General features: G+C 37.7%; 1 protein-coding gene across 1 annotated transcript; it reads right to left on the reverse strand.

Moving 5' to 3' along the window:
- Nucleotides 1-2,671: 2,671 nt before the first annotated feature.
- LOC126376990 (telomere length regulation protein TEL2 homolog) lies at nt 2,672-23,795 on the reverse strand. The gene is made up of 11 exons (XM_050024557.1): nt 23,626-23,795; nt 18,535-18,736; nt 17,465-17,593; nt 16,396-16,504; nt 15,507-15,599; nt 13,805-13,886; nt 12,869-13,050; nt 12,081-12,237; nt 11,342-11,559; nt 10,724-10,906; nt 2,672-8,607 (listed from the first exon to the last, which is right to left on the reverse strand). Exons 1-11 carry the CDS (start codon nt 23,673-23,675, stop codon nt 5,840-5,842), a joined length of 4,173 nt encoding a protein of 1,390 aa, XP_049880514.1. The 5' UTR covers nt 23,676-23,795; the 3' UTR covers nt 2,672-5,839.
- Between the last annotated feature and the right edge of the window lie 82 nt (nt 23,796-23,877).

The raw sequence follows: 23,877 nt of genomic DNA on the forward strand, positions 1-23,877 counted from the left end.
TATTACAGATTTTTTCGGAACCTATGTTAGGTTTATGAAAAAATCTATGCCTATACATTTTAAAAATATACAATATGATTAACATTGAAATTATTATATATAATATTATTGTCCATACACTTATTTTGAAATTTACACTTATGTCTGAAGAATCGTCACTGAAGCTAAGAAACTGTGTCATGTCTTTAATTTCTTCAAAGTTAATCCCATGTAAATCCACAGTCTTATCTTCCAGGACACTAGGACTAGAAAGGCAAAACATTTACCACGTTACGAAAAAGTAGTAGTTACAGGCGAAATACAACGTAACATGGTCCCAGTCAAAATGAAAAATAGGGACACAAGGGTTGCAATTAAAAATATGAAACGTCCTCAACAGGTGGTGGATAGTGATCCTGGCCCAAGCACCTATGGGAAGAGGATTAGAGATAAGCAGAATGAAGCCCAACCAGGGCCTAGCGGCTGTCAACCTAGGGAAAGCGATGATAAAGAACGGCAAATGGGAGATAATTAAGATTGTCGATTTAGAATCATTGTATCAGCAACTAGATAATAATATAAACGTATATAGAAATTTAAGCAATTTAGTGTTACAAAATAATGACTTTAAGAAGGAAGTAGTAGGGTTAGAAAAACAGGTAGATTTTATGATGAATTTAGTACAAGATAGGTTTAACCAAATAATTTTCATTAGAAGGCGTAAACGAGGAATAATTAATCCGTTAGGTTCCTTAATTAAATTTATTAGTGGTAATTTGGACTACGAAGATGCCCAAAGGTATGACCTATTAATCAAAAACATGCAATCACGCGAACATTCTGTAGAAAATAAAGTTACAATTATTAATAAAGCCTTTAACAAACTGATAAACGCAAGTGAAAACATGAATTGTAATATAAAATACATTGATCGGAAAACAAAAGCACTCCAAACATTGATGACGGAAGAAATGAAATTAATGAATACAATTTCAATAATAAATAGTTATAACCAAATTATAAGTAACTTTCGAACCTTATATACAATTATTTACGAAGTAGAGACAGCTATCTCTTTCAGTAAGTTACATACGTTACATCCTTCAATTATAAATTCTACGGAACTTTTAAATATTCTAGGCTCAATAAATAAACTTTCTAGTATCATATATGAAGTTAACGAGAATAATTTATTTAAAATCGAAAAATCAATTTCATTGAAATCGTACTTATCAGGAAAAAAGGTTATTTTTATTTTAGAAGTACCCTTAGTAGAATCACACAATTATATATATTATAAGGTTATACCCATTCCTATACAAGACCCTGTATCCTTAAAAACCCTCACAATATTCCCTAAGTACCCATACCTATTAGTGACAGGTACGAAATACATACCCGTTGTACGAAAATGCATTGACACAGGTGAACAATTGTTCTTGTGCACCGATGACAACTTAGCTACCTACCCTGCAGAGACATGTATGGAACAACTCATGCTCTTAAAGAAGGACCTGTCTGAATGTACTTTACAACCGATCCAGATCGAAAGCTTACGTTTGCAGTCTATAGCCGAAAATAGTTGGTTATTATATTCTGAAGACAACTTAGTTATTACAGAAACATGCCATAATAACGAAGTCCATAAGCACAACTTACAAGGCACGTACATAATTACAATACATGAACAATGTACTATTGAAATTAACAACAAAATGCTACGAGCTACGACAAACGCTACATCAATATACTTCAGATTACCGAAGGTAGAGATACCTACTATTCATCTGTTTCAAACTCTAAACATCCAGGAAGATAAGACTGTGGATTTACATGGGATTAACTTTGAAGAAATTAAAGACATGACACAGTTTCTTAGCTTCAGTGACGATTCTTCAGACATAAGTGTAAATTTCAAAATAAGTGTATGGACAATAATATTATATATAATAATTTCAATGTTAATCATATTGTATATTTTTAAAATGTATAGGCATAGATTTTTTCATAAACCTAACATAGGTTCCGAAAAAATCTGTAATAGGGATGGAGAAGTTAAGGAATCTACTTCCGCATCATCAGCATTCCATAAGAATGCTGATGTCAACTTTACATGTAAGAACTAGATTAAGAAATTGTATATTGTTGCAATAACCTAGTTTAAGATTTTAGATGTAAGCAATTTATTATTGCATTAGGTCAGTATATAAACATAAGTAACTAGCTCTAAGATGTTCTTTACACTACGTTCTCTTCAATAAACGTATCGCGTCTCCCGGAGTCTGTGTCTCAATTATCTACACCTTAATTCGCGCGTCACGGTTGCTGTGCCGTGGGAGCCGATATTGCTATGTTCGGTCACGAGCAATAATATATATACACTTTGGTACCATGTCACATTAACTTTTTTTGACAAATTGAACTGTAAGTCTCACTAAATGTCAAATATGTTAGTGTGACAGAGTCCTAAAGTGGGTACATTATATTGCTCATGACTGTTCACTTTTAAACTTTGGAGCATATAAGGCGCCTAATTAATTCATTATATCGTAGGAGGTACATAAGACATACTTCTGTTTTTAATACGAAATACATGTGACTGTCGTTTCTATATGACTATTTATAAGGAAAAAAAAACAAGAAAAAACAAACGCTAATTAATGATAATACTATACAAATAAAAGCACCAACAGATGACACTTAGTATTTTATTTCCATAAGAAAAAGGTAAAATTCTTAAAATCCATTGACATAGAGCGATCCGTTTTTTTTTTGGATGTTCTAAGCATTTATTCTTAAATCTACATTACAGCAAATCGTCTTAATAGCTAACTTTAAAAAAAACAGCAGATTACTTCTTAAGTCTTAAAAAAAGAATTACAACCATTCAAAACAGCTTTTAGCTTTTAAACAAAAATATTTAGAATTATTTTTGTGCATCGTGTAATCAGTGAAAACATATCACAACATTTAGATTTCCAAATTATATCTTTGAGACGAAAATCACAATACATAACACAAACATTTTACACATTTTCTTCACGTTTAACACCTAAAGGAGTAGACAGATGCCTAAAAATTTATAGCAGCAATGAATTACATGACTTATGCTACATATTAGGAACTATTTACAATGGCTTTTCAAAATAGGCTTACGAAATAATAATTGTTTTTCTTACTGGTCTTAATTCTAGCAGACATTTCTTAATTTTATTTTAAGTACGGGTACGGGTATACCCGTCATTTTCTTATCCGACGAGAAGGAAAGGAACGGATGATTGAGAGATGTTAATATTAAAATGAATGAGTGTATAACCCGGGCGAATCAAATAGCGGTCTCGCTGGTATGCAAACCGTTTGACGTGTGCTTTGAACTTAGTTCTGTCGGGTTATTGTGTGCCACATATGCCTGTCGATTATTCGTACCCTTCCTTTTCGGCGGATAAGAAAATGACGGGTATAATTTAAAATATCATTACGTAGATGGTGTCTGCAGGAATCCGGACCGTTGACTGTATAACCTAACTTACATGACACTGGGTTATCAGCATGGACAAATTATATACTAGAAGATTGACAATCGCTATAGAGCGTAACACGGTAGTTATTTTTAAATATACTAGATGTCTCTAGTTGTAGAAAAAAAGCTTAATTAAGATTAAAAAAGCTTATTATAAAATTAATGACTACCTAAATGATAAAAATGTCTGGTATTGAATGTGTTCCTCTAGTTATTAAATAACTTGTAATGTATATCCTCATTGGTTTTTAAAAGATGTGTTGCTGTTGCAGTTTCTTGTCATTTCTTCTCCTCAGCCATAACACCTTGCGAAATGACGTAAATTCAAAAATGTTACATTGACCTTCAACAAGTTTATCCATGATAATTACGTTGAATAAATGATTCTGATTTCTGTATTAAAAGTAAATGGCAATAATAGGTGATTCGAAATAGTTAAAAAAGAGTTCTTAATAGTTTCACAAAAAAAAAAAAATGTTAGATGGCGTAACGAAGTCTGACAACGATCATTGTTGTCAACGCCATCTGGGCTTACTTGAAGAGCAATATTATTGGGTATTTGACTGCGTCAAAGATGAATTATAAAATGCTAATCTAGAAATAGAAGCCAGTCAAAAATCAATCTCATTTTACTTTTCGACATATTTCCGAATTTTATTTATGAATTAAGTAACAATTAGTACGACGTTTGACTACCAATATACCGGTCCGACCGTCCAACTATATTTTGTTAATTGATTACCGAGTTACTACCCGCGCATAGATTCGTATTGTACCTATATTACTTTTTCAACCTTAAATTTATTGTGTTAAGTGTTAATTTATACCCGTACTGCCTGACGTGAATTTGACACATCTTAAACCCATTATGGGTTTCAGTGTCGTAATGTAAGAATTTTATAATATCTTTTGTAATAAATAAATAAATAAAAAAAATAACGATTTTATTGACGACGTCCTAGGACAGTATTTCCATACAAACTCCAAAGAAAACTTTCATTTCGACGTTTCGAAAAAAGTATCTCGCTTGACTAGGTTGTCAAGTAGCCTATGCTGCGGACCTATAGAGCTCATAAATGAACACAACCTTTATCTCGCTGGAAGAAAAAGAGACACCTAGCAGTATTAGAATACTGAATTTTTGATAGGCTAGTTTCCAACTGGTCAAATCAGTTACTTTTTACTAAACGTCAAAACACGAAATTACTATGGAATTTGTATGAAAAAGCACACTGTGACGTCATTGAAAATCGCGATAAAATGTTAGACTTTCCTTTATTCCTTATTATTACGTTTTTCTTGACTAAAATTCATAAATAAGTTAAATAGAAAAAAGAAAATGCTTTTCGTTAGTTTTAGACCCGTCTTAATTTAGAAATCAGAATTTCATAATTTGTCTTGAACCTAGTACAGTCACGAGCAATATAATGTACCCACTTTAAGACTCTTGTCGTACTAACATATTTGACATTTAGTGGGACTTATTGTCAAAAAAGTTAATATGACATGGTACCAAAGTGTATACATATTAATGCTCGTGACCGTACACGACCCAATTCTTTACGGGCTACACTTCGCAGTGCTCTAGTATATTTCGTCCATAGTTAGCAGCAACTGAGCGCTTTAATCCGTTTCAAAACTAAAAAAAACGACTACTGTTATGGTCAAATCGATTCGATTATAGATCGCGTCAATTATAACAAACTTTTCGAAATTGCCTGTAGTCAGGTTTCTTCAGCAAATCGCAGTGGAGGAGCGTGGTGGAGTCGTATGTACCGTAACAATCGAGGAGTAGGCCTGTGCCCAAGAAAATTAAAACGAAAATATGAATTCAAACTCATAGTCATAAAATTCTTTCTTCTTCTTTCTAAAGTTGAATAAAGTGGTTTAGAGTCCAAACCGGGATTCAAACCTGTGACACTACGATGCAAGTCACGCGTTCTCGGAGCTGGGCTATCACGGGTTTGAACCCGCACCACTTTTTCTCTTTGAGTTATTCCCTAAGCAGGAGAAGAGTGCCATGAAAACAAAAATGGCTTAGCACCGTAAGCACGCGACTCTTTCTCGCCGCGACAGAGATCATCTGTCTCTTTCTGTGCAGTACTGTGAGAGAGTGGCGGGTGACGTATGTCGAGGCGAGAAAGAGTCGCGCGCTTACGGTGCTAAGCCCGCTGCAATATTATTATAGACAGGACATTATACTCCGGGCAAGTAATGCTGTGGACACTATCTGAGGCAAATCTACAAAAAGTTACGTAAAAAAGAGCGTTATCCCTCAGTCTACTTTTCTTCAGGACAGATAAAGCACCCAGTATTTGTTCCTTAAGCCTTAACTTAAATCTAGACCAAATTGTATTCCCCTAAGTTCTTTTCAATCAATTGAAGGATTTGTCCAGCGAAGATCGCGGTTTCTGACTTCGGCCCTCCGAGTCTCATCGTCAAATCCACGTTTGTCAGCAAATCTGTCAGCCACGACCTGAACTCAACCATGGCTTCGAAGAACTCCGTCCTTAGCAACAAGCTCGGTAAAACCAGAACCACAGTCGCCACTAGAGCTATCACATACGACTGTATCTTCGGATCTGGTGTATATCTCATGTAGAGCAACATTGGGACAACTTCCGCGCAGTATTGCGGACATTTCGGGCAGTTTTTGGACGCTAAAATTATATTACCAACGACTTGCAGGTACTTGTAAAATAAAATCTTGTCGAAATCCTGCTTGATGTTATGCTGGCTGAGAGTCAGTTGTCTGAAGCCAAAACCTCCGACTAGAGGGTAGAAAAAGCTATCAGCGACTGCCGCAAACTCGTTCCGTTTAGCTTTAGCGAATGGGTGAGTTTGTATGGTGTGGATATATCGAGTTTTGTTGATCAAACGCCGTCGAATTACCTCCTCGGCCGCCAAGTTTGTGTTTTCTTCTTCAGTAGTGACTATTTGTGGTGTAGTCTTCTGTTCAACAGTCTGAGGGCGAACATCCGCTATTCTGTTTGCAGATTCAGACAACACGTCCAGCATGAACATCTTAGTAGCTATGGAATATCTCCCGACGTCCGTATGGATTTCTTTACACAAATGTTCTGCGCAAACTTTAGATTGGTTGCACACGATGACAACACAAGTGTTAAACTTAATAGTGTCGAAGTGATCCACGTGGTATTTAGGCTCCAAATGTATGAATAAATCGAGCAACTCCACAGCTAACTTTGGATTGTCGTTTTTGAGTTGTTTTGTGACTAGTTCTTCGGATACTGCGAACGCCGCTGCGAAGGATTCCGCGTCTTTCGCTTCTGTCAAAATTTCAATAAGATCTCTTAGGTAGTGAGGCCGCTTTCTCGTGTTCACACACACGTCGTTGCCCATGTCATAGGGTTGAAGATCATCGTCCGAATCTAAATCTTCACAATTGCTATTTATTATTTTCAAAGCGTCGAGTTTTGCCGCGATTATAGTTTTGACAATTTCTTTAGTTTGTTGTTGCGTTTTGACAGCGCAAGAGACTACAGTATTCTCCATCAATCTCTGCTCCCCTGTGGCTTTCTCAGCTATAGTATCAAGTATATCTTTCAGGTCAATATTTCTCGGTTTAGCGTCTTTAGGCTTCTTGTGTTTTTTGTCTATGAGACATTTCGTAGGCATTTCCTTCAACATATTAGCTATTTCAACGCAATTTTGTCCCATTTCTTCGTATTCAAACTTTAGTTTTTCCACGGCTTCTTTATCTTTTTCGTCTATTTCTGTTAGCAGTTTAAGCATCACCTCTGTGGTAGCCATGCCTATGCAACGTAAGTCTTTGTAAATGAGGTCTAAGTGTTTCGACATCCCTTTGAATAATATTGCCTTTATTTCTACACAGTGCCAGTTTTGTTTCCGTTTGTGGTATATCACGCGATATTTTGTAGCTAACACGAGTAGCAATGATATAAACATATGTTGGTTTATGTTTGCCGTGTTGTAGATCCTTAGATCTGCCCAAACGTTGCCCAGACGTAAAATCAAATCTGTTATCGTCTTTTCGGAATTATTAGAAGTGGAAATGTAATAAATTAAGTTTTCTATAATGTGTGTATCCCTATATTCTTTAGGTTTGAAATAAAAAGGTATTTTCATGGAGAGATTCTCACTCCAATCTTTGCTTTTGTCGAAATTCTCGCCGAGAATGTGGCTAATGGTTTGTTCCTTAGATTTGTAGTCTATCGGACATTTTTGAAGGATAATAACGGACAAGCAATCGATTGCTTGGCGATTCAAATGGAATAATAAGGCTTGTATTAATTTCCTTTTGACGAATTTACACGGTTCCACATTTTCATTTCCCGCCCAAACTATAAGGATGTCGACGAATTTCGAAATGGCGTCAGAATTACCATTCATATTGTAGTTTATCACGACTTTCGACAGCAAATGTGACAAATAAGACATGTCGTATCGTATCCCTTCATGGAAACAGCCTTCAGACATGAAATCCATGCTTCGGATGATGTGAAAAATGAGATTATATGAGAAATTTTCATGGGAGAATTCTTTAGGGGTGTTTTTTTCTAATTTATTGGCAACTCTTTCGGGGAGTGTTACTAGCATTTGGACGTAACATTCCCAATCCGTTTGGTACCTGTATAGTGCGTTATTATCCTCAAATTTCCGACTACTGACATCGGCAGCCGCTGTTAAAATCATGTCGCTTTTTACATATCTCGATAGGATATCCGCTAACGCCTCCAGAACGGTTCTATTCGTTTCGCTTTTCAAAAACCCGCATATTAATGTCAAAATTTCTTTACTTAACTCGAAACTTTCTTCAATTATACACAAATTCAAGATTTCTTCTTTTAATAGCGGCCATTCCGGCATCAAGTACTTTACGAGCATACTTAGTAACTGCGTGAACGTATCTGTTACTTCGATACTTAGTACTTTTTCGTCGATATTAGTTAGTTTTTGTACCGTGACTGGGCCTGGGAGGTACTTGTCGACGTTTTGGAAGCAAGTCTTGATGTTTCTTACGTCGTTGTCATTTTTGAGTCGTTCAATAGCGTGGAGTGTTTCCTGGAAGGTCCTCAGAGCTCGCAGTAAGCGCTCCTGTGTGGTTGTCTTCGGACAACCGCTGCCTGGAAAGAGAAAATACCTGAATGTGCCCAAAACTGGTTTAGGAAAACATAAATATACCCGCATGCAGACATTTACAATTTATAGGGATAGACTTATAGCATAGAGCTAGGCTAGAATCTTGAATTAAATTGCCTTATAATAAAACGAAGACTAAAGATAATACCACGTTTAAAATACAGGCCGCGTCACGAAAGAAGTCCACGGTTTTTTATGGTACTTATAGTCATAATAATTCTATGCAGAATCTGCGTCACTTTCTTTTTTGACGTGACTTATTGTAGATTTGCCGCAGATAGCATTAACTACTTGGCCGGACAAATGAGGAGCGCTGAAGGCTCTCACATGGTAATCTGCGACACTATGATCGCGGCCGCGTGACTTCTTTCGCGGCGTGGACTATATTTTAAACCTTTCTGCGTGGCAACCATGTCGCTAAGTATATCGAGGACTTCCATCAATAGACGTAGCGAATGCTATCTACGTAGATAGGCGTCCCACGGCTATTGGTCGAAGCCATTATGATACGTATGATTGCTTAACTATATTGACAATATAGGAATTTGATATTTTAGTCACATGTATTTCAATAACAAGGGGTTAAAATGGCCACATCTAAGTAATTCATCTAAAAAAGCAGTGTTACAACTGTCAAATAGCAATATTGCTGTTTTAGATGAATTGTTGTGATGTGGCCTTTTTAACCCCCCTGTAGAATGCCCGAGGTTTTCCGTTATACGTGAATAAAAAAACATTCAAAATGTTGAATTAAAATCGAATCGGTTTTGCGTTTTAACGTGATTTTGTACCTTCTACGTCGGTTGGATTTGCTGTCGCGCGATCGTTTTAGTATGCTATGATTACTAAAGCGTTAATTGGTTTGCATCGATTTAGAAACTAATGGCACATGGCTATGATGGCCGTTAAGACATAATAAAGTACAGTAATTTGCTCCTTTAACGTAATTATTAATTAATATGAAACTTGATGAGCGGGACGAACGTCAAAACTGACATCATAGCTTGCCGATAGTTTTAGTTTTAGTACTTTTGTAATTTATTTTATGGTAAAAAGCTTCACTTTTAGTCTTAAGTAAGGACTTTCGCAAAAATAAAAGATTGCGACATCATTTTCTTACACTACATGAATGACCTCAAAATCTAGCGCCAAACGTATAACTAACACTAAAACTAGCCCCAAACTTAACTGACACTAAAAATGAAACATATAGGGCCGGGCACTCTATGAATGCGTTTTCGTATGAATTTGAATCGTGTAAACATTGGTCTATGACGATCAACTCGCTTACAGTGTGTGGAATTCCATAGGTTACTTCTTTCCTCGTGTAGATTGTAAGATAAATACGAAAACGTATGTTTAGTGCGACTTCGGGCCTTAATTTTGAATCGCCTTCAACTCACGTGCGAAAATATATACCTGTCTCATCTTGCAAATGATACGTTCAACTGTGCTATTAACCATGTTAGGGGCCTTTGGCGGCTCAATAATAACCCTGACACCAAGGTTGATTGGGTTGGTAATACACCTCACAACCCACACGATAGAAGAAGCTGTGCTACGTGAAATGCATATACAGGGTGTTAGTGCCATCGTAACGAATACTGAGGGGGATGATTCAGACCATGATTCTGAGTTAATATCAAGTAGAATTTTCCGTCGTTAATTTATTGACTTTTTAAGTTTTTTTTATTTATTTTCAATTCTATACTTTTGCGATGAAAAATTTCACTTGATATAACTCAGAATAATGAGTGGAATCATCCCTCTCAGTATTCGTTACGATGTCACTTATACCCCATACAAGTAGGTATGGGTGTTAGTGACAACGTAACGAATACTGAGGGGGATGGTTCAGTCCATGATTCTGAGTTGAAATCAAGTGAAATTTCCTGTCGGAAAATTCATGAAATATTTTGAGATATATAATAATACTTTTGAGACAGAAAATTGCACTTGATATCAACTCAGAATCATAGTCTGAATCATCACTGAAAGTTTTCGTTACGATGTCACTAATACCCTGTATTTTCGAACGTGAGTTGAAGGCGTGTCATTGAAACCTGCAACAAACTGCAGCGAAACAAAGTATAAACTCACCCTGGGGTTGTAGCACGTCACCCAACGGCTGCAGCGTGACGGCCGACAGTTGTCCCGTCAACGCGTCCATCCCCGAGAGGTCTGACATGTTGGACGTGTTGGACATCGGAGGCATGGACGAGAATGACAGCGGCCCGGCGCCCAGGTCGCTTAGCAGGTCCAGGTTTGATGATGGTTGGGTCGCTGAAACGAGACGAAACGTACGTTCAAGTCCGACTGAATGCTTTTTTCAAAATCTATATTGGCCCTGAATAATTACAAAAATATTCTTAGAAATTATTAAAAAAATAATTCGTTTTTTTAATATATTTTTTTTTATAATTTTTAAGTCTTTTTGTAATTATTTCTTTTTATTTTGGTGCAATAAAGTGTATTTGTATTGTATTTTATTTTAAGTTATATCTGTCACTTACTTATCCGCCGAAAATACAAGGGACGGATGATTGACAAACCAGTCAGCTTTACTATTGAGCCGCCAAAGGCCCCTGACATGGCTCATGTAACGATTACTCACTTACATCAGTAAGTAGTAACCGGGACAAACGGTTTAACGTGCTTTCCGAAGCACGGATAAACGGCGGCGTTCACTAACATATATTTTTTTATTATATAACTCACCAGGGCTAGCAGCCGGAGCACTCCCACCAGTGAAAGCGCTAGTGAAGTCAGCAAACCCATCTCCCGTCTCAACAGGGGCCACTACAGGCAGGGACAGGGGGGCCACGGGAGCCGCGGGGGCCGCGGGGGCCACACCCGGCTGTGAGGCCCCGAATGCGTTGGCGAAGTCACCGAAGTCCTCAGAGTCCTTTCTTGACGGGGGCTTTATTTCTTCCGCTCTGGAAAGCCAAATAAAAAAATGTTTGATTATTTTTTTTATAAGCAACTTTGAGGCGTTTGACATCCGCCTGGTGCTAAGTGCCTATTCACTCTTGCGTTGAAAATCCCCAAATTATATGTCTCTCGAGATTTTGTCGAAATCACTTTCTGAGACTGTCCTTTGTTTGGTAAGGACTTTTCAGGCTTGAATCACCCATTTGTCCGAAAAAGTAAGATGATTCCGTGCTTCGGAGGGCACGTTAAGCCGTTGGTCCCGGCTATTAGCCGTAAAAACACCTCCACCAACCCGCATTGGAGCAGCGTGGTGGAGAATGTTCCATACCCCTTCCGGTTGATTGAGGGGAGGCCTGTGCCCAGCAGTGGGACGTATATAGGCTGTTTATGCATGTATATGTCTCTGAGAACATGACGCAATATTGCAATTTGACGCATATAAAAGTAAGTGCGCAATGTCAAATAGCAATATTGGCTTTTAGATTACTTGCTTCAACCTGTTCCTGGGACTTATTGCATGTACTACCTGGGATCGAAGTCGTCCTCGGGCACAAGCGAGCTGGGCTGCCCCGGGGACGGCACGGGGCAGGTCTTGAACAGGTCGTCCAGCAGCTCCTGGGACTTGTGGCCTGCTGAGGGGGGCGCGGGGGTCGTGGACGACTTGCCGTAGGAAGCCGCCGCGCCTGGAAGGGGGGACCAGGGTGAAGGGGGAACTTAGAATTGTCAGTATATTTATTTACTTGCGACTCTACTATATACTCAAATTCAAATTAAAAAATATCTTTATTCAGTAGCTAACATAGTTACACTTTGAATCGTCAATTTTTACATAACGAACGTCTCATCCGCCTAAAACTACTGCAGCTTCTCACAACCTGTATAGCCGGGGAAAAGAAGTTGCAAGAAAAACCTCGACACAGGGCCCTAGACGTTCTTTAAAAAAATAAAGATAAACATAAAATATTGGTATACAATTGAGTAATTTAGCTGCCTAATATAATGACGGTCGCAAGTCATAATATTTATGAAAACATTATGTATGTACGTAAAAATGTAAGTATCCTTCCGAGAAACTGTGAAAGGCATACTTACAATACAAGGAATAAAAATAGAATTGCTATTCAAAATTCTAGATTAAGTAAATTAAATTCATCTTTTTTGGGGTTATGTATACGGTTTTACAATAAAATACCAGATAATATTTTAAATTTGTCAGAAAATAAATTTAAAGCTGAAGCTTACTTTACGTAAAAAAGGTTATTATAAGATTAATGGCGACTCGCCGGCGGAGTCGTGAAGTGCCTTCGACATTACCAAGGTCAATCTTCTTGTTAGGCGTGCTGGGTTTCTGTTTGGCGGGACTCTTGAGGCTGATGCTGAGCGGCTTGTTGGCCCCGTCGGCGCGGCCGGCGGGCGCGGGCCCGTCGGGGGAGGGCCGGCCGCTGCGGCGCGGGGGGGACGACGAGATCTGCTCCGAGTCGCGGTACACGTTCTCTCTGTGGGACATACATGGGGAACTTAGGTAACAGGGTCCGGCGCAGTAGCAGCTGTTACCGTAACAACAACATAACATCACGCTTGTATGCCCCGAAGGGCTGAGCAGAGGTGTATAGTATACAACGTGTTAGTGACATCGTAACGAAAACTTTGAGCGATGATACAGACCATGTTTCTGGGTTGATATCAAGTAGAATTTTCCGTCGCAAAACTATGGTACTGAAAATAATTTAAAATATAAGAAAAAAATTCATGAATTTTCTGAAAGGAAATTCCACTTGATATCAACTTAGAAACATAATCTGAATTATCCCCCTCAGTATTCGTTACGGTGTCATTAACACCCATACCTACTTGTATGGCTACCTGTATGTACTTGTACGGGGTGTAAGTGACATCGTAACGAATACTGAGAGGGATGATTCAGCTCATTATTCCGAGTTAATATCAAGTGGAATTTTTCATCGCAAATGTATAGAAATGAAAATAATTAAAAAAAAACTAAAATAAAATCATTAATTTTGCGACGGAAAATTCCACTTGATATTAACTCAGAATCATGGTCTGAATCATCCCCCTCAGTATTCGTTATGATGTCACTAACACCCTGTATACACCTACTACTTTCCTCCTTAGCGCCAGTTCCGTAACCAGAGGGGGCGGCCCTCGATACGAATAGGTGCGGGGCGGGGAGTTACCGTCTTATACGTAGTATTATTCTTTACTCTATGCTTAGAGGGGAAAAAAACTCACTTGCTAGGTTTCCTGTGTCCGTAATCGTCGTCTGAATCCTCGCGAGTGTATTCGTCATCGTCATTTCTTTCTTTTGGCTCATCTGTAAACGATAATACAAGATTACCCTAACGAAATGGCTTATGAACAAATGTTATTATAATTTAAAGGAATATTTGGAACATAAAAATAATTAAATTTTGTATTTATTTTTTAATAATAAGTATAATTTTTAATATTTTTTTTTGCAATGTACCATTATTTTATTTTTAACGTATATTTGTACGCCTGCATGCAGGCCGAACACATCACAACATTGTTATCTGAATAATTTTGCCACCTTTTTGTATTTTATGTGTTCTCGCAAATAAATTGATTTGATTTGATTCATTAATTTCCCTCACCAAACTAGCTAACTAGTCGACCAGTTAGTTCTGCCCTAACAACATAGATGGTGCTTTTTGGACCTGAAACGCGGTATTGAAGTTTGCACAGCGCGACGCATACATATTCAAATGGATCGTCATTTTTTACATATTGAACTTCTCATCCGCTTATAACTACTGCAGCTTCTCACAACCTGTATAGGCGGAGAAAAGAAGCTGCAAGGAAAACCTCGGCATAGAGCCCTAGACACTTTTTTTTTTAAAAAGACCATCACACGTAGATATTAAAAAGAAAATGTGAGTGAGCCCTCTCGTACAGTGACACCAACTGATTTATTGTTATTGACTTAATTTATTGTTTATTATCAAGAAAATACTATAATAACTATAAGTGATAATTCGTCAAAATGACAAGCAGAACAGTATGTTTATTTTATTTTATTTTATTTTATTTATATTTGGGTAACCAACAGCTACAAAACAATATATACAATTTAATAAGTCTTAAGCTATGTCATTGAGCCAATAATAGGTTACCACGAATTACTTGAGCAGATAGTTATGTATCACGTAAAAACTTCAATGATTGTTATTCTACCTTATCTGTATGGATATTTACGAACATAAATCAAACATTTAAACATCTCAAGTGCTAATTGCAAGTACTAAAAAAAAAAAAAAGTATCATGTTACACAAACAAGAGTGGTAACCCGGCTTATAACTACTGTAGACAAAAAATAATGGAAAAAAAGAAACATTAACAACATCAAAGAATATTAATAATGTAGGTACAAACTGGTTATAAGAGATACCAATTTAGTAGAAACTTAAAATGTTAAACAGCTGAATACCGCCATGAGGTTGATCAAGTCTGCCAAAGTCAGAAGTTGGTATGGGAAGAGGTTGCTAACTGTTTTACCACCAACTTGCAGTTTTACCTAGCCCGCACAAATAAGTATAATTATATACATATGTTAACTAATACTAACTACTAATACCACGTTATACCTAAATACTTACCTACTTATAAACTAAAACTAATCAAAAATACCTACTTCATGACAACAACTAATATCCGACCAGTAGGCTCTGCACGGTAACCGCGCCGCGCGCGGCGCGAATCATATCGACGCCTTCGACCAATAGCCGTTTGAAGTCCATCTACGTAGATAACGATACGAATTCGTTTATTGGTCGAAGCCCTCAATATAATTCGCGCCGGTTGTCATGGAGACCCGGCTGGTAGATTGATTCACTGTCATCAAAATTAATTTAAGCTAATTTTTATCCTCGGTCATTTCAGGTATATTAACATTAGTCAACATTATGTGCTCACCCCAGTTGGAGGAGCGGTCGCTGTACTCGCCCCAGCCGGCCGAGCCGCTGCGGGTGCCACCCATACCCATCACCGCTGCTTCTGACGACATGCCTGCAAATATAAATACAAAATTTTTGTTTTTTTTTTTGTTCGGCTCACGATCCGGGACATATCACAAACATCGCTTTGTGATCACTGTTGATCCCTATAAAAGTAAATGCGAATGTCAACAAGCATTATTGCTTTTGAAATGAATAGCTGTGATGTGACCATTTTAGATGCGTGTATTTAAAGTCCGTTCAAGAATGATCTTCATAAAAGGTAAACAAATATGGCTGCCGATATTTTTTATCTATGTCAAACTGCATACTAGTGAAGTGCTGAATTGATTTTAGCTCAAGTTATTTTATCAAAATGAACTGACTCTCTTGGGTTGCTTGAATATTTTGTGTGATAATATTAAAATATATATTGTATGTTTGTTTGTGGTTACACTAACTCACTTGAAAGTCATTTTTTTCTGCGCATTCCGGCTTATTAAGTACAGTAAACTCACTTAAGTTATTCACGGAACTGACTCGTTTTCCTTACCTGAATGAAATGTCTCATCACTAATCGTCAAATTGACAGCTAGCCACAGATTAACAAGAATTTATGATGTAAACTTTTTGTGTAAGGTTTTGTTTGATTTTTGTTTTTAGGTAAAAAAATGTGTTTCTAATAATTAATTTACGTTAATTTCGCATTGAGCTAAGAAATCATACATCTATTTCTTTGTAGTGACAGGTTTGTTTACCTTTTATGAAGATCAATTTTGAACGGACTTTACTGGATCCTGGGTTTTATTTCTATTATTAAGGATTCGACGGCGCAAAGCTAGTTAGTAATATATAAAGAAACATCTCACCGATATACTTGTCCTTGTTTTTCTTTGCTTTTTTCCTCTCTTCGCGCAGTTTCTCGTCGTCCTGTATGAACTCTATCAACTCGCGCACTTTGTGCCTTACATTTATACCCTGAAACATTTATAGTCGTATATAAGTTACTGTTATGACTACATGTATATGTTATGTAGTCATAACAGTAACTTATATACCTTTGTAAGGACGTTGCAGTTGAATCACTTGATTGTCCGAAAAAGTAAGATAATTCCGTGTTTCATAAAACAGCTCCACCAATACGCAGTTTATACATAAACAGGCTACCCTATCATCAACTGGAGGGGGTATGGATCATACCCCACCACGCTGCTCCACAGCGTATTGGTGGAGCTGTTTTATGAAACACGGAATTATCTTACTTTTTCGGACAATCAAGTGATTCAACTGCAACGTCCTTACAAAGGTCGGTCTAACAAAGTGATCAGGAATCGAACTCGGACCTCCAGTTCGTGTGTCCAACGCTGTAACTACTAGACCACGGAGACTGTTACGGCTTTACTAAATTCTAATATATTGTGATATATGCGCACCAGCCCTGTTGTCAAGGATAATCTAAAGGAGGCTTTGACTTTGCCGTCGATAAATTATTGTCTTCAGACATACGTCGCGATTAGTTTACCAACTGCAGGAAAACATGTTACAAGGGACCACAGACATGGGCGGGCGACAGGTTGAGTCAAGGGTGTCGACTGTAATTTTATCTAATTCTCTAGATAGGTTGTTTGTGACCTGGTGCTGCCGCCAAACGATGTTTGTCGGGGTACCGAACTGAGCATAGTACCCCGCTAGCCACAAGTTGGTAGTGTGACTAGGGATCGACGATCCAACGGTGTCATGTTGGAAGTTGTATACGTATATATGCGTCTCGCTGTGTAAACTTCGATATCGCGTTTCAGGACTGCTTCAAGATTGCATTATTGATTGTGGCGCCATCTGTTGCATGTTGGCGGAACTAGCTCGCCAACTAGTTGGGTCCGCCACCAATGAATAAAATGGTAAGTAAATTGATTATTAGGTATTGTTTGTGTATATTACCTGATCCTTCCCCAAATCGTCGACGTTAGTGTAGTTCTCGAGGGAGCGCAGATCGTAGATGTGTTCCCTGGCCGATGTTACTACGCGCTCCGAGCCGTTGCGGACTAGGTAGCTAAGCAGGAGAAGGCACTGCAAGGGAAAGGAATAACTTTTATGCAGGTTAATGAACAGAGACGGAGTAAACTGGACATGAATTTTGGTCCTGCGTACTATTCCCGGCTGCGGCGGAACCAAAAGGAGGGTTATGTGTTTGAACGCTATGTATGTAAATACAATGCAAGATCGTATGCCAATCTGTATTTACCACGGCATACGATGATACGACGACTCTCATAAACATATTTCCTTGTTTCATACTTTTTAGAACGCGATTTTTGAGTCGACTTTTACTTTTTAGGCAGACCTTGTGAAAAACGGGATGACGCTAGGGAGATGACGGATTTTACTTCTTAAACTTATACTTCTTAAGTATGGCGTGTTTCAACCTTAGAGCGACAAGGGAAAGGAGTAAACATACGCAAGCGTTCCTCAGACAAGTTGTTCTAAACTAGTACAGTAATGAGCAATATCATATACCCACTCTAGAACCCTGTCGCACTATCATAATTAACATTTAATGAGACTTACGTTTTAATTTGTCAAAAAAGTTAATGTGATATGGTTTCAAAGTGTATATGTCGTGGCTACGGCTTAGAATTGATCACTTTATGATGTGCTCAATCATTTCATGAAATGTTCATATTTCATGACATAGAATATCATTTGTTGGCCACATCATGGTGTAGTTTGGCCAGACCACTGAACACAAAATTTTTAACGATATGAGCAACTAAATGTATGATTTCTTCATGATATGGGCAAACGCTGGCAATCTCATATCGTAAAATTAGTAACATTATCCACCGGTAGTGGCGCTGGTGTCGATTATATTTAAAACTTAATTGATATTATAATCGATGAATCGTTGTAATTGTACCATTTTCCATTTCGATTAGGTAAATAATTTCGAACCTAAGAAACAAAATAGGGAACCGACAAAAAGATGGTGTTGCTGTGTCTTCAGCCCTCACCTTGTAGGTCCTCCGCCAGTGGCTGCGGTTGTCGTGGAGCATCCGCCTCCACAGCATGGACATCACCTCGGGGAAGTGCTCGTACGTGAACGTGGCCAGCGCCAGCTCCTGCATCTGCTGCCCCGTCGGGCCCCACGCCTCGTCCGAGGTCGCCTCCCGGACCTTGCCCTCGATCTCCGTGTAGTTCATTACTACGTTTGTGCTGGAAACGAAAGAGGTAGGTCAGTCAGGGCGCAACGGCCTGAACGTTCAGTGCCGGGTTCGAATCCCGTTGGACTAAAGAGAAAATAATTTTGTGATCCCTAGTTTGGTTAGGTCATAACAGGCTGATCACCCGATTGTCCGTGAAAGGAACATGCGTGCTTCAGAGGGCACGTTAGCAGTCGGCCCCGGCTACTACTTACTTAGTAAGTATGGTATTTGTTACATGACCTTTGGCAGGTCAATAATAACCTTGACGTAAAGTTCTTCTTCTTATCGTGTGGGTTGTGAGGCGGAATACCAACCTCATCAAGCCTGGTGTCAGGGTTATTATTGAGTCGTCAAAGGGCCCTAACATGACTCATGTAACGACTATATACCTACATCAGTAAGTAGTGACCGGGACCAACGGCTTAACGCACCTTCCGAAGCACGGACGACCTAGCTCAGGCGCTGGCGGGGAGCGGAGAGTGGGCGGTCTATACGTAGATGTTTTCATGAAATGTCCCTTGATGGATTGGTTGTAATATTGGGAAGCTAGGCTGCTGCCAGCACACAACGAAAAGGAGCACCTTATACTGGGAATGTTGTGAGCTGGTAAAGCTCTTTTATCCGTGTTTATATTTTCTTTTTTATAAAGATACTTATTGGTGCTGTTTCCCGTACACATCATCTAATTTTATTTTAAAACATACCTGTCATTTTCTTATCCGCCGAAAAGGAAAGGGATGGATAATCGACAGGCATAAAATTAACAGAACACACGTCAACTTTAGGCAGAAAAAGCAACCATCTCAAAATTTTACATTGGACAATAAAACGCCAGAATTAAGTTGACAACACACGTCGTACGGGTTGCTTAAATTTCATATCAGCGAGACGCCTACTTAATTCGCCAGGGTTATTCATTCATTATAAAATTAACATCTGTCAAATATGCTAAAAAAATCCTTTTCAGTGGTTAAGAAAATGACAGGTAGGTATAACTTAAAATTAGGACGTGTCTGCAGGAATCGGGACCATTGCAGACATAAAAAACAATGTTTTTTTTTGGTTATTGTTTGAATAAAAAATAAGATAAGTACCTAGAATAAATAATAAGATGTATGGGTGTATTATATTTTGATAAGACCTTTTTCTAAGAAATTCTCATCAGAAATCCTTACTCTCACTAGGGGGCAGGTTAGGATTTTAATAAGGGTCCTCACGGGGCATTGCAGACTCAATAAGCACATACACAGAATAGAGCTGACAGAGTCCCGTTTATGCAGATTCTGGTTAGGGGAGGATGAGACGCCACTACATCTGCTGTGCAGCTGTGAGGCTCTCATACATAGTAGAAACCGTACACTTGGGGGCCACATAATGGACCCCCGGGATCTCTTCGAACGGATCGGTCTAGAGGAGGATTTTTGAAATGTAGGGATTTAGGTCACAATAGATCTGACAAGGTCGCAGTGATCTCGCGGGCTGTATCAGTTCGGCCCTCACAATTCTCAAATAATAATAATAATAATAATAATGGGTGTATTTATACACAACTGCCTACCCCTGCGGGGATACAGGTATGATGCTATTTTATGTTAAATAATAAGATGTGACAGCCCTAACAACAGTTACGCTGAATGTAATAAACAAGTGGTAAAAACAAGGTCAGATATATTATGCAAGTGCATTTCTCGCACGAGTCGCTAAAATGCGTGTGGTAGATATAATATAATAGAGATATGTTAGACAGATCATTGGTGCTGATTGGTGTACAGTCATGAGCAATATAATGTACCCACTTTAGGACTCTGTCGCACTAACATATTTGACATTTAGTGAGACTTACAGTTCAATTTGTCAAAAAAGTTAATGTGACATGGTACCAAAGTGTACATATTAATGCTCGTGACCGTACACACCAATCTTATTTTAATTTAAAACATACCTGTCATTTTCTTATCAAGGGATGGATAATCGACAGGCATAAAATTCATCACATGTCAATTTTCAGGCAGAAGTTTATAAAACCCTACCAAAATGTTATATTGGCCAATAACTCGACAGCACACGTCAAACGGATTGCATATGCGAGAGATGTCTATTTTATTCGCCCGGGTTATGCGTCATTTTAAAATTAACAGTTGTCAATCATCCGTCTCTTTCTTTTTCGGCGGATAAGAAAATGACAGGTATAACTTAAAATAAAATTAGGAGGTGTCTGCAGGAATCGGGGTCATTGTTTTTAACCTGGTATAAAGTATTTTATCTATCTAGCTATCTATCTGGTATAAGAAAATCAGGTATGCTCAATCGTATGACAAGCCGCCATTGCTAGCCCGTTACTGTCACTTTTGAGCATACCTGCGGGCTTAGCACCGTAAGCACGCGACTTTTTCTCGCGGCGACAGAGATCATCTGTCTCTTTCTGTGCAGTACTGTGAGAGAGTGACGGGCGACGTATGTCAAGGCGAGAAAGAGTAGCGCGCTTACGGTGCTGCTGGTCTTCTTATACCATTGTTTTTAATATCTTTACTTATCGTCGCCTTATAGTGAATGCCATGTGCGCCTTTTGTGAATTTTTCGAAGCCATGGGGTAGGCGTCGTCAAGGGCTGAAGAAATCTAACTTAGACCCAACAACGACCCAGCATAGACCAATCTGGCGACGAAGGATTAGGAGAGCCGACCCCAAATAGAAATGGGAAAAGTCCGGAAGAAATGGTAGATTTTTTAATTTGTTTTAGAAATGTTTTTATTATAAATTATTATCACATAGCTCAGTGGTGAAGGAAAACATCGTGAGGAAACCGACATTCCCGAGAAATGAGTTTTGGAGGTATGTGGCCTAGCCCATGTGTGATTTTAACCCACATCGAAATCATTTGAAAGAAATCAAGGCTTTGTTGAAGAAAATTACAACAGAATGTGATTTTCCATAAAGACACTTATGTGTTTTCACTGTAAGACAATGTTATGTATGCTGACAAATATGTGCCAATTTCCATCTAAATCAGTCCAATGGCTTATAGTGTGAAGTTAACAGATACACCTACTATTATTATTAATTTAGTAACAATCGGAAATCAGAATCATTTATTCAATGTAATTATGATGGATAAACTTGTTGAAGGTCAATGTAACATTTTTGAATTTACGACATTTCGCAAGGTGTTATTGTTATGGTTATGGCTGAGGAGAAGAAATGACATGAAACTGCAACAGCAACACATCTTTTAAATCAATGAGGGTATACATTACAAGTTCTTTAATAATTAGAGGAACACATTTAACACCAGACATTTTTATCATTTAGGTAATCATTAATCTTATAATAAGCTTTTTTACATAAAGTAAGCTTCACATGAGATTTAAATTTATTTTCTGACAAATTCAAAATATATAACAATTAAGTATGAGTGTGTGCCCACTGTAATAAGTACGGTGAATTAAACCCATGAATATAAATAGATTATCTTTGACAACCCAACCTTGTAATCTGTTAGGTCACATCAACTGATAACACTAGGCAATCTGGGTTTATTTTTATGTGTACATGGAGGTAAAATAAATATGTAAATTTACATAATTTTTCCAGTACTATACTTTTTCGCAAGGAGAGGAAATCTGTTCTTCGAGCCTTACCTTCTAGCAGGGGATAATAGGATTAGAAGAAGACACTTTTAGTTTTTTGTTGTATTATCACATGGGATCTGAGAGACTGTAAAAGAAACAGAGGGAGACGATTCCGATGAAAGTGGCTCTATGTAAAGAGCGGACAAGATCGGGGAAGGCCGTTGCCAATGGGCACAATTATTATTATTGGAATTTATTTTTTTATAACATACATTTCACTTTCATGACACACAAGAAAATTTTAAATGAAGATGTCAGTGTGTGTGTTAGGGACTAGGACATGAGTTTATGTATGTGTGTGTAAGATGTCAGTAAACTAAAAATTTTATCAAGAAAAACAATGATACACACTATTTAAGGTAGTTACCTTAAATATTTATGTAAAAACGTCAGAAATAAAGGCTTATTCATATAGGCATATACATTCGACATTCAACAGAGGGAAACTTTCAAATCCAGCTTGACACACTTCATAGATTTTTGATTTTATTTATTTTTATTTATACACTCATTGTTACAAAACATTCTTGTATTACAACATAAACCTGCCCTAAAATTGTGTAAGAAAAACATACAAGATTCATATTGATAAATTATATTGTTTATCAATATGAATCTTATATGAATTTTGAGGGTAGAAAGAAGTAACTTCACCTATTCATTAACCTGCAAGGTAATATAATCTTCAGATTTCAACATTCTATGTCATTTTAATCCCACCCTCTCTACTATCATACAAGAACACAATAAAACTTAATCATATTAGAATAAATGATTGCTATTGACACATGAATGCGGCACTTTTTATGCAGCTTTTCAAACATGCCATTGAATGAACGAATGCCAAATAGTAATTAACTACTGTTCGCAAAGATTCTAGTAATATATTCGCGAGAACTCGTACAACAAGTTGAGCATGCAACAAATTGCTTCAATTTCAAGGTTGGTAACATTTCACGACTTTTTTGGAACTCAAGCACGAAATTAATGATCATTTCGAGCCTTTTAGCTATATAAATGAGTAAACAACCGGTTGTTAATGCACTAGTTCAAGTCAGCGCAAGATAACGACTATTTTGAGAAAAAAACTAAGCCTACTATGCAGACATGCCTGCAAAAGTGCGATATTTGATCGAATTAATTCCTTCTATTCTACGAAATCTAGGTAGCTCGGGTGAAACAGAACCATTATACATGACCATACGCCCATATTAACACTCCAGATGGAAGTAATTTACATAAAAATGAAGTAAAATTATAATATCACTCACACTTTATCCGCCAACTCCCGAACCTTCCACATACTTATAAATCGGTCCATTTTGACTATTTAACCACAAAACAATGTACCAAAACCAAAATCACTGTAATTGAATAGAAAATAACATAAAAATTAGCTAAAAACTCGAGATGATGATTTGGCTGACATTCTTGCAAAATGGCGAGAGAACCAGTGTTACCAGTTCTTAAAACTTATTTTATACCGTTGTGGAAAAGCTAATAGGATTCTAGTTCATTATTAA

Source organism: Pectinophora gossypiella, chromosome 22 (genome assembly GCF_024362695.1).
Source record: "Pectinophora gossypiella chromosome 22, ilPecGoss1.1, whole genome shotgun sequence".
In the NCBI taxonomy this organism is placed as follows: Eukaryota; Metazoa; Arthropoda; class Insecta; order Lepidoptera; family Gelechiidae; genus Pectinophora; species Pectinophora gossypiella.